The 9,838-nt window shown below is 59.4% G+C and overlaps 7 protein-coding genes across 7 annotated transcripts, besides 11 other annotated features; 1 reads left to right on the forward strand and 6 right to left on the reverse strand.

Moving 5' to 3' along the window:
* On the reverse strand, positions 1-636 carry Tco025E_07508 (putative acetyl-CoA synthetase; the record flags this gene model as incomplete). Its single annotated transcript, XM_029374373.1, has 1 exon — positions 1-636. A coding segment is annotated over one exon (636 nt), but the record flags the coding sequence as incomplete, so codon positions are not given.
* A 356-nt stretch (positions 637-992) lies between these two features.
* On the reverse strand, positions 993-1,721 carry Tco025E_07509 (uncharacterized protein; the record flags this gene model as incomplete). The annotated part of the gene is made up of 1 exon (XM_029374374.1): positions 993-1,721. The coding sequence occupies one exon, from the start codon at positions 1,719-1,721 to the stop codon at positions 993-995; it is 729 nt and encodes a 242-aa protein (XP_029225515.1).
* Positions 1,722-1,807: 86 nt separating this feature from the next.
* Positions 1,808-1,900: a sequence feature (GA-rich).
* Positions 1,901-1,979: 79 nt separating this feature from the next.
* On the reverse strand, positions 1,980-2,741 carry Tco025E_07510 (ribosomal rRNA methyltransferase; the record flags this gene model as incomplete). The annotated part of the gene is made up of 1 exon (XM_029374375.1): positions 1,980-2,741. The coding sequence occupies one exon, from the start codon at positions 2,739-2,741 to the stop codon at positions 1,980-1,982; it is 762 nt and encodes a 253-aa protein (XP_029225516.1).
* A 19-nt stretch (positions 2,742-2,760) lies between these two features.
* Positions 2,761-2,786: a microsatellite.
* Positions 2,787-2,938: 152 nt separating this feature from the next.
* Positions 2,939-2,964: a microsatellite.
* Positions 2,965-3,297: 333 nt separating this feature from the next.
* On the reverse strand, positions 3,298-4,230 carry Tco025E_07511 (uncharacterized protein; the record flags this gene model as incomplete). The annotated part of the gene is made up of 1 exon (XM_029374376.1): positions 3,298-4,230. The coding sequence occupies one exon, from the start codon at positions 4,228-4,230 to the stop codon at positions 3,298-3,300; it is 933 nt and encodes a 310-aa protein (XP_029225517.1).
* A 334-nt stretch (positions 4,231-4,564) lies between these two features.
* Positions 4,565-4,602: a microsatellite.
* Positions 4,603-5,207: 605 nt separating this feature from the next.
* Positions 5,208-6,224, reverse strand: Tco025E_07512 (3-oxo-5-alpha-steroid 4-dehydrogenase; the record flags this gene model as incomplete). Its single annotated transcript, XM_029374377.1, has 1 exon — positions 5,208-6,224. One exon carries the CDS (start codon positions 6,222-6,224, stop codon positions 5,208-5,210), a length of 1,017 nt encoding a protein of 338 aa, XP_029225518.1.
* A 256-nt stretch (positions 6,225-6,480) lies between these two features.
* Positions 6,481-6,507: a microsatellite.
* A 441-nt stretch (positions 6,508-6,948) lies between these two features.
* Positions 6,949-7,425, forward strand: Tco025E_07513 (uncharacterized protein; the record flags this gene model as incomplete). Its single annotated transcript, XM_029374378.1, has 1 exon — positions 6,949-7,425. The coding sequence occupies one exon, from the start codon at positions 6,949-6,951 to the stop codon at positions 7,423-7,425; it is 477 nt and encodes a 158-aa protein (XP_029225519.1).
* Positions 7,426-7,459: 34 nt separating this feature from the next.
* Positions 7,460-7,488: a microsatellite.
* Position 7,489: 1 nt separating this feature from the next.
* Positions 7,490-7,543: a microsatellite.
* Positions 7,544-7,777: 234 nt separating this feature from the next.
* Positions 7,778-7,828: a microsatellite.
* A 243-nt stretch (positions 7,829-8,071) lies between these two features.
* Positions 8,072-8,118: a microsatellite.
* A 40-nt stretch (positions 8,119-8,158) lies between these two features.
* Positions 8,159-8,183: a microsatellite.
* Positions 8,184-8,195: 12 nt separating this feature from the next.
* On the reverse strand, positions 8,196-9,128 carry Tco025E_07514 (uncharacterized protein; the record flags this gene model as incomplete). Its single annotated transcript, XM_029374379.1, has 1 exon — positions 8,196-9,128. The coding sequence occupies one exon, from the start codon at positions 9,126-9,128 to the stop codon at positions 8,196-8,198; it is 933 nt and encodes a 310-aa protein (XP_029225520.1).
* Positions 9,129-9,804: 676 nt separating this feature from the next.
* Positions 9,805-9,831: a microsatellite.
* Positions 9,832-9,838: the final 7 nt, after the last annotated feature.

The raw sequence follows: 9,838 nt of genomic DNA on the forward strand, positions 1-9,838 counted from the left end.
CCCCTCGGGCAGACGCGTCGCCGTGATGAGAAGCTCGCTGCCGGAGTCCATGATGCGCGAGGCAAGCGAGTTGGCGGAGAAGCCGGCGAATACGACCGAGACAACGGCGCCGAGCCGGGCCGCCGCCAGCATGACCTGCACCGTGAAGGGAATCATTGGGAGGTACAGGGTGACCACGTGGCCCTTACGAATGCCATACCGGTGCCGCAGCACAGCTGCCAGCCGCAGAACGGCCTCATGCATCTCGCCGTACGTCACCGTGCTGCTTTCCCCCTCCGCGTTACCCTCCCAGTAGTAACACACGCGGTCTTTATGCTGTGGGAGGTGACGGTCGAGGGCGTTGTAGCACATGTTAGTCATCGCGCCATCAAACCACCTCACAAAGACTCTGCCTTTGCTCTTGTGGTAATTGTACTCCAGCACCGGCTTGTCTGCGGGCCACAACTTTTCCCAGTAAAAGTTATCGGCCGCAATTCGGCTCCAGAAAAGAGCAGGATCCTTCACCGATTCGGCGTACACTGCCTGACGCTCGGCCAGGGAATGTCCCACGTACGACCTGGCGCTGTTTGCCTTACAGGGCTGAACGATGTCGTGATCGTGCCGCGCACGGGTTTCCTCCACGGTAAATTCTTCCATGCCGTTGCTTTTCATCGCTTTTTGTGCGTCTGTGTGTTTTGGTTTTCTGCCTTACGCTCCCTCGCGCTGCTTCAGTGATTGCGTGCGTGCATGTGTGTTGCGGCGGTGGAGAAAAGAGAGGGGAGACCAGGAAGCAGTGAGGAAAAAAAAGTAATTAGGGCCGCAAGAACAAGAGAAGTGAAGGATAAAAAAGGCGTTTTTTTTTATTCTAAAGTGCAGGGACACCCACGAGAAGCCGGTGCTGCACACACACACACGCCGCCTGCGGCTGCGGCGGCGGCCACTCCGTAACGGAAAAGGCGCAGGTGCGTGGATGCAGTTAACACGTGGGGCTGCGGAGTTGCCTCTCCATCCCGCTACTGCCTTACCTCGTCGTTTTTGTTCAGAAAGAAAAGGAGAAAGTCGCGCCGGCGACGCGTCTGCACCGGGGCGTCACCCGCGATGGCCGCAAGGAGCTTTGGCACCAGCAGCACCACGACCACCACGGAGGTGAGCACCAACACGACGTGCCACACAACGAGGCGGCTGAGCCCCGTCGTCGTCCCCATCGCCTCCACGCGCAGGTTGTAGGAGAACGTCCGCCACCTGCCGGGCTGCGCCGGGAAGGCGGTGCGTTTGCCGCGAACCTCCAGCACAGGCACGAGGTCCCCCGCCGCCGTGTCCGCGTTGTCGACGTCGCCGTCGCCGTCAATGTAGTCGAAGCGCAGGTTATCCGCGTGTGTCCGCACCTGCAGCATGGCAACGTCGGCGAGCTTCAGCCGGCCGGGGGCGGCGGGCGCCGCTTCTTCCCGCGTCGCGGCCTCTATCACGGACCTCTGCAGCAGCCCCACGTGGAGCCTGTACTCCATCGACGGCGAGCCCAAGTACGAGAGGTGAATGACGTACCGCCGGCCCCGCTCCAGCCCAGTCAGGACGTAGCGGCGCCGCACCTCCGTCACCGCACTCGCGGGAAAAGTCACGGTGTCGTTGTAGCGCACCTCCCCCACGCGCAGCACGTCGTATCCGCCGTCGTAGGCGTAGTGCGCGGAGGCCTGCGTGGCGCACGAAAGGAGCAGCGCATGCAGCAGAGCGAGACTAAGCCACATAAGTCAGGCAGCGCCTGGCGTTATTATTGCCTCAGCGTGAAGGACTCCTGCGTTGCACGCGCGTGTGTGTCACATTCCAGACAAATGAGGGAAAGAGAGAAGGGAGAGAGGGAGAGAGAGACAAGAAGATGCGGAGAAGGAAGGTCCATGACAATAGGCGAGAGGGAGAGAGAGAGAGACACGCCAATGCATTAGCTCAGCGTATCCCAAGAAAAAGGAACCTACAACGCAGGGCCGCATGCATCAAGGGCAGTCCAGTCATCGTCGCTGCCGTGGCCTGCGCAGAAGGCCTGGCCAGTCATCCAGTCCAAAACCGCGTGCCTCACCGTGTGCGGTGCCGTATCCGCGCGGCCGCGGCGTCTGTCTCTTTGCGAGGCACACCATGAACGCCTCGTCACTCCCACGGCGGCTCGAGGAAGGCTTACAAAGCGTGACACGCACAAACCACCTCTGCAGTTCCCTGTGCAGCTCCTCATACGCGGTTGGTGTGCCAAGGACTTTGCAGACAAAATTTCCGCCCGGCTTCAACTGACTCGCGGCGAAGGCTAGCGCCTTCATGTTCAGCTCCACCTGCTTCTGTCGATCGTCGGTGCCGCCAGAGCCGCGGTTGAGGCACATGTCCGACAGCACCACATCCACCACCCCAGTGGCTTGAACGTGTGCCATGCGGGCGAGAAGTTCCTGCTGAACCGCCGTGTCGGTGAAGTCGCCCTGAATGCACGCCGCGCCTGTCACTGTGGGAGACACGTGCAGCAGATCCACCCCAAAGAGGGCACAGCGGTCGCCGCAGCGCTCACGTGCGACCTGCAGCCAGCCGCCCGGGCTGCAGCCTATGTCTACCACAACGCGTGTGCGGTGGTGGGCGAAAAGGCCGAATTTGTCGTCCATGTCTATCAGTTTGAAGGCACTACGTGCGACGTAACCGCGTCGGCGAGCCTCCAACACAAACGGGTCGCGGGCCTGCTTCTCCATCCACTGCCGCCCGCCTTGGCGCAAATACTTCAACGTCGCATGTAGCATAACGGGCTCCGCGCGTCTTTTTGTTTGTTTGTTTGTGTTTGTGTTCCTTCTCCCAGCGTGGACCCGCAGATGCCATGCACTCCGGCGGATGCGTGTGCGTGTGTATGTGAGGTGGGGTGAGCAGGGGCTGCCCCTCAACGCAACCACCACTCCACACAGGCGCTGCAGAGAGGCAATTCACACACGCCCCACTACACAGAAAGAGAGAGAGAGAGAGAGAGAGGCGACACGAGGGCGGAAGAAAGAATTAAGAAGATTGCATGCACGCAGTGGGAGCGGGAGCAAACGTCGCTCGCGGACGCCATCATGTGCGTCGGCGGATTTCCCGCTTGCCCCCAAGTTGACTCTCGCATACGCCAAAAGGAAAAAAAAAGGGAGGGGGGGGGGCGTTGTGAAGGCGAGGAGCCCCTCCAACCTTTTTCCGCCCCCGCGCTGAGGGAGCACCAACAAAGAGATGAGCAACAAGAAACAGAAACAAAGAAGTACGCCGTGCGGCGCCCTACAAGGCCAGGTTAACCCGCAGAAAAATGGATCACGGCATCATCGTCGTCGTGCCTCACAGCACACGCTGCATGCCCCAGATGACCTTCAGCTCCGTCGGCGAGCCCCCGTAGGTCATGGTGAGCTCCTCCCCCCTCGCCACGTCGCGCAGGGAGCGCAGGCAAATCACAGGCTCGTGCGCCGTGGGGGTGTGCTCCGGGACCATCAGCGCCACATTCTCATGCTCGCTGTGGTTGCACATATCAATCACGGGGCACAAAAACGCGATGGGTTCCTTCACGAAGTTTTTGTCCTCCTCCGGCCCGGCAGCCTCAAAGGCGTTTTCAAAAGGTGTCCCAAGAAACGCACGCCGCAGCGTCCGGCGGTGGTCAATCGGGGCCATACGGCTGAATATCATCGCTAACGACCACTGAAGCAGGGGGCGCACCTCGGCCTGCGTCACGTTGAAGTGCGCGGCCAGCGCCGACTGGCAGACCCGGCACACCTCTGCACCGTCCAGCGCACCACTCAAGTTGCTCGTGAGTTGCTCAAAGTCGCCCTCCTTGCGGGGCATGAAATTCACGTACTTGAGTGCCTGTTCCCCCTCAGTCAGACCGCTGCCAAGGATGAGGTAGGACATGTAGGCGGCAAGCAGGAGTTGGTTGTGCCTAATCAGCGACCGGTCCGCCACACGGCTGTTTTCAATAAAGGGCCGCCGCAGAAAAAACATCTCCCGCTCCCGCGGCGGGAGCAACTCAAAGAAGCGCTTCTCCCTCAATGCCTTCCCAGGGTGCAGGCAGGCACGCACGGAAAGCATCGCCACGTTCTCATCCTTCTTGATGTCTTTGTTGGCGAGAAGACCACGCATGCCACCACGCGGTGTGGTGCCTATGCGACACAGGCCCCGCGTGATCACCTGATGGGCCCGGCAGTACTCCACGAATTGCTTCGCCTGCTCCTGCGGGGACAGAAGAAGGCGCAGAAGGTGCCTGTTTTCATACACCGGCATACGTCCACACACAGCTGTTTGCCTCAAGAGCGGTCTGCCTCCGCCTTTTTTGCTCCCTGCGCCGCAGAAAAATTCCCCGGCATCGGACAATAAACCCCCCACAGCAAGGCGAAGGAGGGAAAGACACGAAAAGAAAAAGAGAGGGATAGATAAGCAGCAAGAGGGCAGACAGACAGGCAAAAGCAACAGGCGCCGTCGCCTGTATCCCACCCACACCGCCCTCCACACCTTCACTCGTGGAGGAGAACGAAGGTGGGCGTCGTGAGCAGGAGGGAAAGGCGGGAGGGGAGCGCCAGGGCGGGTTCACGTCGCCCACGTTAAGTGCCCTCACCACAACGAAGAATCACACAAACAAACAAACAAAATAAGAAAGGTAAGTACTATTGCACCGAGCGGGCTGAAAGCACCTAAACATCAAACAAATCCCTCCCCCCCCCACCTCCAAAAAAAAAATGTAGCCAAGCGTGTGCTAGAATACGTGTTCTACTTTTTATTTTCTAGCAACCTTGGCTTTTCGCGCTGCCATGGCCCGCTTATTTAAGGCAGCCACACGCGCCGGTGTGACATCCAGGCACTCGAGGTCAAGTTTTTCCCGCAGCGCCACGGCAAGCTTTTCCCGCTCCACCCCAGCGTCGTAGTTATCCTGCAGCCGGGCAATGCGTGCGGGGTTTGCGGTGTAGGCGGGCAGAGACATGGGCATGGCTGGGCAGCTGTACGCGCGCCTGACCAACGATAGTTTTCCTTTCTCTTTATTATTATTCTTCGGCTTGAATTGCCTGCAACGTAACGAGTTTGTGCGAACTTCTCCGCGAAATCAAAAAAAAAACAAAACACAACAAAAACAGAAGAGAGGCTGCGGCACACACGTGTGAAAAGGCAGGGAGGCTGCAACGAGTTTAGGTGAGGCAGAGGTGCATGCATGCACGCACACACAAGACACGCAGCCCGCTTCTTTGAGCCACGTAGCCTGTTGGTCGCTAGTACACATACGGGACAACAGCCCTGCGCCGCAGTGCCTTGTAGGCGTCCCCAAAGTGTTTGATGTACCACGCGTGGTGCGCTTGACCGCGCGGAAGCAGGTTTGCCATCACGTACAGGAAAAAGCTGCACGCCGCCAGCCCCGCCTCCGGTTTACTCGCGGCTGTGGTGGACCACACGACGAGGGTGTAGCCGCCCCACTCCACGATTTCCCCCAGGAAGTTTGCGCAGCTCACGTATTCAAATAGACCCCCGTGTGGAATCTTGCGCGTGCGCTTTGGTGGCTGCTCCTTCAGCCGCAGCAGGTGGTAGTCAGAGAAAAGGTTCACCCACATCCCCGCAAAGAAGACGACACTGCCAACAAAAAACAGCATCATGTGACTCATGGAGTCGAGCGGGAGACGAGGCACCGCGGGGCTGTCGCGAATGTTTGCCAGCAGTTGCAGCCGGCCGTTGAGGAGGCAGTACAAGGTGGCAGCCAGCGTGATTTCTATTGGCACCGGCGTCCCGCTGCGTAGGAGCAGCGGGTAGAGGAGACTGCGGTGTACGTAGTGAATGACGAAGAGGAGCAGCCCCAAGTGAAGCGAGGCGAGCCCGTCGGCGACCGCACGCGCCGCCTGCCCCCAAGTGTCCTCGAGCGCAATACGCGTCCACTGGCCGCCGCTGCACCCCAGCGAGTGGCACGGGTACTCCACGAAAAGGTAGTACGTGACACTCAACAGCGTCGGGCACTCCTGCAGCGCCCATGAGAGGGGCGCGGGCACAGTGGGGCCCAGAAACGTGCCCTCCGCGTGACGGCCGTAGGGAGCCACGCGGACGAGGCGCAGCGTCAGATACGTGACGACAGCCATCGCGAGTTGGAAGCGGCTCGCGGACGCAACGGCCCTTGCATCGCCCAGCGGCAGCAGGTACTGCTGGAGCAGAACCATGCACGGTGCCGCGGCAAGGAAACACACCGCCGCCGCCAACAGCGCCCTCCACGTGCTTGCGGAGCTGCCGCGCGGTCGCTCTGGCATGTGGTGGGCGCGCCTCTGCGTGCGCGACTGCCAAGAAAGAGGCGGAAAAATGGGAGGCGGATGTGCACGGGGTTCCAGCCCGCGGACGCCGTCGTGTGGCGGAGGAGGCAGAAGAGGCAGCGAGACGCGAGTGGCGATCGCGGCTGCCGCAGCGAAGGAGCGAAGCAGAAACGTAAACAAAACACGCGAGAGAAAAGAAAAAGCCACGCTCGCCGGAAGAGCACGGCACCTCGCCACGTCCTCAAGAGCGAGGGAAACACACACACCCACACACACACACACAGAAGCTCTTTTCCTCCTCGTAATCCCCGACGCAAGCGAGGCATGCGAAAAAAGAGACAAAAAAAACCGAAGAAAAAACACAAAACAACAGCAAAACCAAGAGCGAAAATATAGACAGCGACGTCAGTAGCAAAAAAACAAAACAAAACAGCAGAAACAACAATGTCCGAAAGTTTGGCAACTACGGACGGCTGCGCCACCCACCCCATCAGAAAAGGCGACGGGGATATTCACTAATGCGGACCGTAGATACAATACATGGGGTGAGCGAGCAAAGCCTAAAAAAAAAAGAACCACACACGCACGCAGAGGCGCACACGCACTGGCGTCTACAGAACAGCAACCCACTCCCCATTCCGTCGCTACTGATGACGTTCTACTCGCTAGCTTCCTATTCCCCAATTTCGCATGTCATTTCCTTTCCTTGCCGTGAGAACAAGCAATGCGACGAATCCCGTTTCACGCCATTTCCCTAAAATATTCCCATCCACCTGCCTCGCTTCAGTGGGCCATGCTTTTCATTGTATTCTTCCACCTTCTTGTTCTTCACGGCAGGCCCGTAGCTCTCCATCGAGTTCTGAAAGAGAAAACGAAGCTTCGCATCCGTGACATCCAGGCACTCGAGGTCAAGTTTTTCCCGCAGCGCCACGGGGATCTTTTCCCGCTCCACACCGGCGTCGTAGTTCTCCTGCAGCCGGGCAATGCGTACGGGGTTTGTGGTGTAGGCGGGCTGAGACATGGGCATGGCTGGGCAGCTGTATGCTTGTGTGACAGCGGGGCCGTATGCTATGCTGTCCGCAGTGGGCGTGCGCGCTCGTCGATCGTTTGCCCACGTCGTCGAAGGCGCGGGAAGAGGGAAGGCATGAAATGCGTGAGAGAAGAGAAGAGAAGAGAAGAGAAGGGATGTAGGAAAAGGTGATTGTGGGGAGGCAACACTGCAGCTGGCATGGCAACCCCCCCCCCCTCCTCCCTCGCCCCCTCCTCACACACACGCAGAGCCAGAAGGATAGAGAGACAGCGAGACAGATCGACAGACAAGATCCATTGAGCAGCGAGAACACGCAAAGCTCAGATTCACCCTCCGCTCTTTGCCTGCTCGTACACGTACATAGACATACAACCATTTTTCCTCTATGCGGTGAGACGACTTTGGGGCGCCCCTTTTGCCATCCAACCCACCTCAACGGCGATGCCCAGCGGAGGCAAATGGCCCGCTCCCCTCCCGCCACACGCAAGCAGAAAAGTAAAGGGAACGGCAAAAAAAGAAGACGACCCATACAAACACACACACACAGACAGAGGGAGAGAGCGACAGGCACACATTACATAAAGGATTGCCTCGAGGGTCAACACCACAGGACGGCAGAAGGGAGAGAGAAAAAAAAGCGGAGGTGTGGAAGTTACCGATTTTGTCGCCACCGCCAGACTCCAAGACAGTTCACCTTCTCTCCGCCCAACTGTGCAAATAAACGTCTACCCCTCTCTCTCGATCCGCTTTCGTTCCCTCTGCTTCTTCGTCAGTTTCTTTCAGTTCCCAGTTCTACGCGTGTTTCTCACGAGAGGCATTTTTTTTTCGTTTTCTTTTCTCACTCTCTTAGCTTCTTCTTCTATTACCTGTAGGCTTAAACACACTCCTTCTCTCCTTCTTCTTTTGTTTGCTTTGTGTGTGTGTGTGTGCTCTACATTTATTCATCGTCGCTCATCAGGGCATCCCCGTCCTCGTCCTCTTCGACTGCCGTGGCTGGCTTGGCACACACGAGCCGGGCGACGAGCAGCAGGACGAGTGCCACGACCGTCACCCACAGCGCCACCTCCACCACCGTCTTTTGCAGCGGCAGCAGCGAAGCGGAGGACGCTGGCGGCAGCCTTCTCCGTCCCCACCGCGAACCAGAAGGTCGTTTGCATCAGCCGCCGCACACACGGCAGCTCGCGCAGGGCGGCGGCGAAGTACGGCTGTGCGAGTTTGCCGATCACTAGTGCTGGGGCGTAGGTCTCGAGCGGCAGACGGGTGAGCATGGCGATTATCAGCCCCGCCTCGACCACGCCGTTGGGGACGGCGACGCACAGGACGAGCAGCCCCCAGCCGGCGTGGGTGGAGAAGAGTCGCTGCGGCAGCGTCCTGCGCGCGTTCGCCTTGTCGCCACGCGTGGTCCCCGCGAAGGAGGGAAGCCGCGGCGGGCTCACTAGCAGGCGCAGGAGCAGCAACTCCACCAGAATACCGCCCAACGCGTAGAAGAGCTTCTCCACCGGCTGCGCCGCAACGGCCCTGACGAAGTTCATCAACGGCGCCGCGGTCCCGGAGGACGTTGCCGAGGGCGCCGCTGCCGCCGGCGGGCCCGGCATGAAGCGGAGTCCAGGCCCCACTAGCGCCACGGAGGTCGCTCCCGCAAGAAACTGATGGACGTGGGGCCGCGCCGCGGGGGGCACGGCGCCGACGGCTCTGTCCCTGGCGTACCTGCCGAGCCTCAGCCCGCCCCTAGCGCCGTCCGCGATGGCGGCGGCAAGCGTGTCAGACATCGTTGCGCCAACGGCAGGGCGGGTGGCCACCGCGGCGGCGAGGAGGAGCGCAACGCCGAGCAGCGAGGCGTAGAAGCAGCAGCGGGCGACCGTGCGGAGCGTCATTGCGTGGGCCAAGTGTGCGCTGTTGATCCCAACCAAATTTTCCCTTTCCCCCCCCCACAAAAAAAAGAAGACACCAAGAGACGAGGAATACGTCCGCTCATGACACGGCAGAACAACCCGAGACAGACTGAGTAAGTGAGTGGGTGGAACGACAGGGGGCGGACCCCACGCACACGCGCGGCCTCCGCAGAGGCTAGAGGAAAGCAAGTAGTAACACACCACAGAGAGAATCGGGGGAGGAGGAAATCTGGCAAGCAATGGACATCAAAGAAGAAAATTTCACACACAAATCACGCGATAGCTCACGCGGCGCTTTTCACAAGTGCCCCGCAGGTGCGGGGCGCACTCGCGCGGCGAATGTGCCGCAACAAATCCGAAAAAGCGGCGGACGCAGAGCGTAGAAAAAAAACACGCAGAAGGGAATTATACGCGGAACTGCAAGCGTTTGCGTGTGTGTCAGTGTGCATGCGAAAAAAAAACATGCATACATCAAACTCACAGTTGCCACCGCCGCGTCGCAGGAGCGACACTTTCCTCCCTCAGGCCCCGCAGTATAAACGCCGGCGTGACGCAGCGGAGGGAGGAGGAGTAAAAGGAGGGAGAGGCAAAGAGAGGGGGAGCAGCAAATAAGAAAGTAAGGACGAAAAAGAAAAGAACACAAAGAGAGAAGGGTAGTGAGAGAGAGAGAGAGAGAGAGAGAGAGGAAGAAG

Source organism: Trypanosoma conorhini (assembly GCF_003719485.1).
Source record: "Trypanosoma conorhini strain 025E chromosome Unknown Tco_14.4_contig_00586, whole genome shotgun sequence".
Taxonomy (NCBI): Eukaryota; Euglenozoa; class Kinetoplastea; order Trypanosomatida; family Trypanosomatidae; genus Trypanosoma; species Trypanosoma conorhini.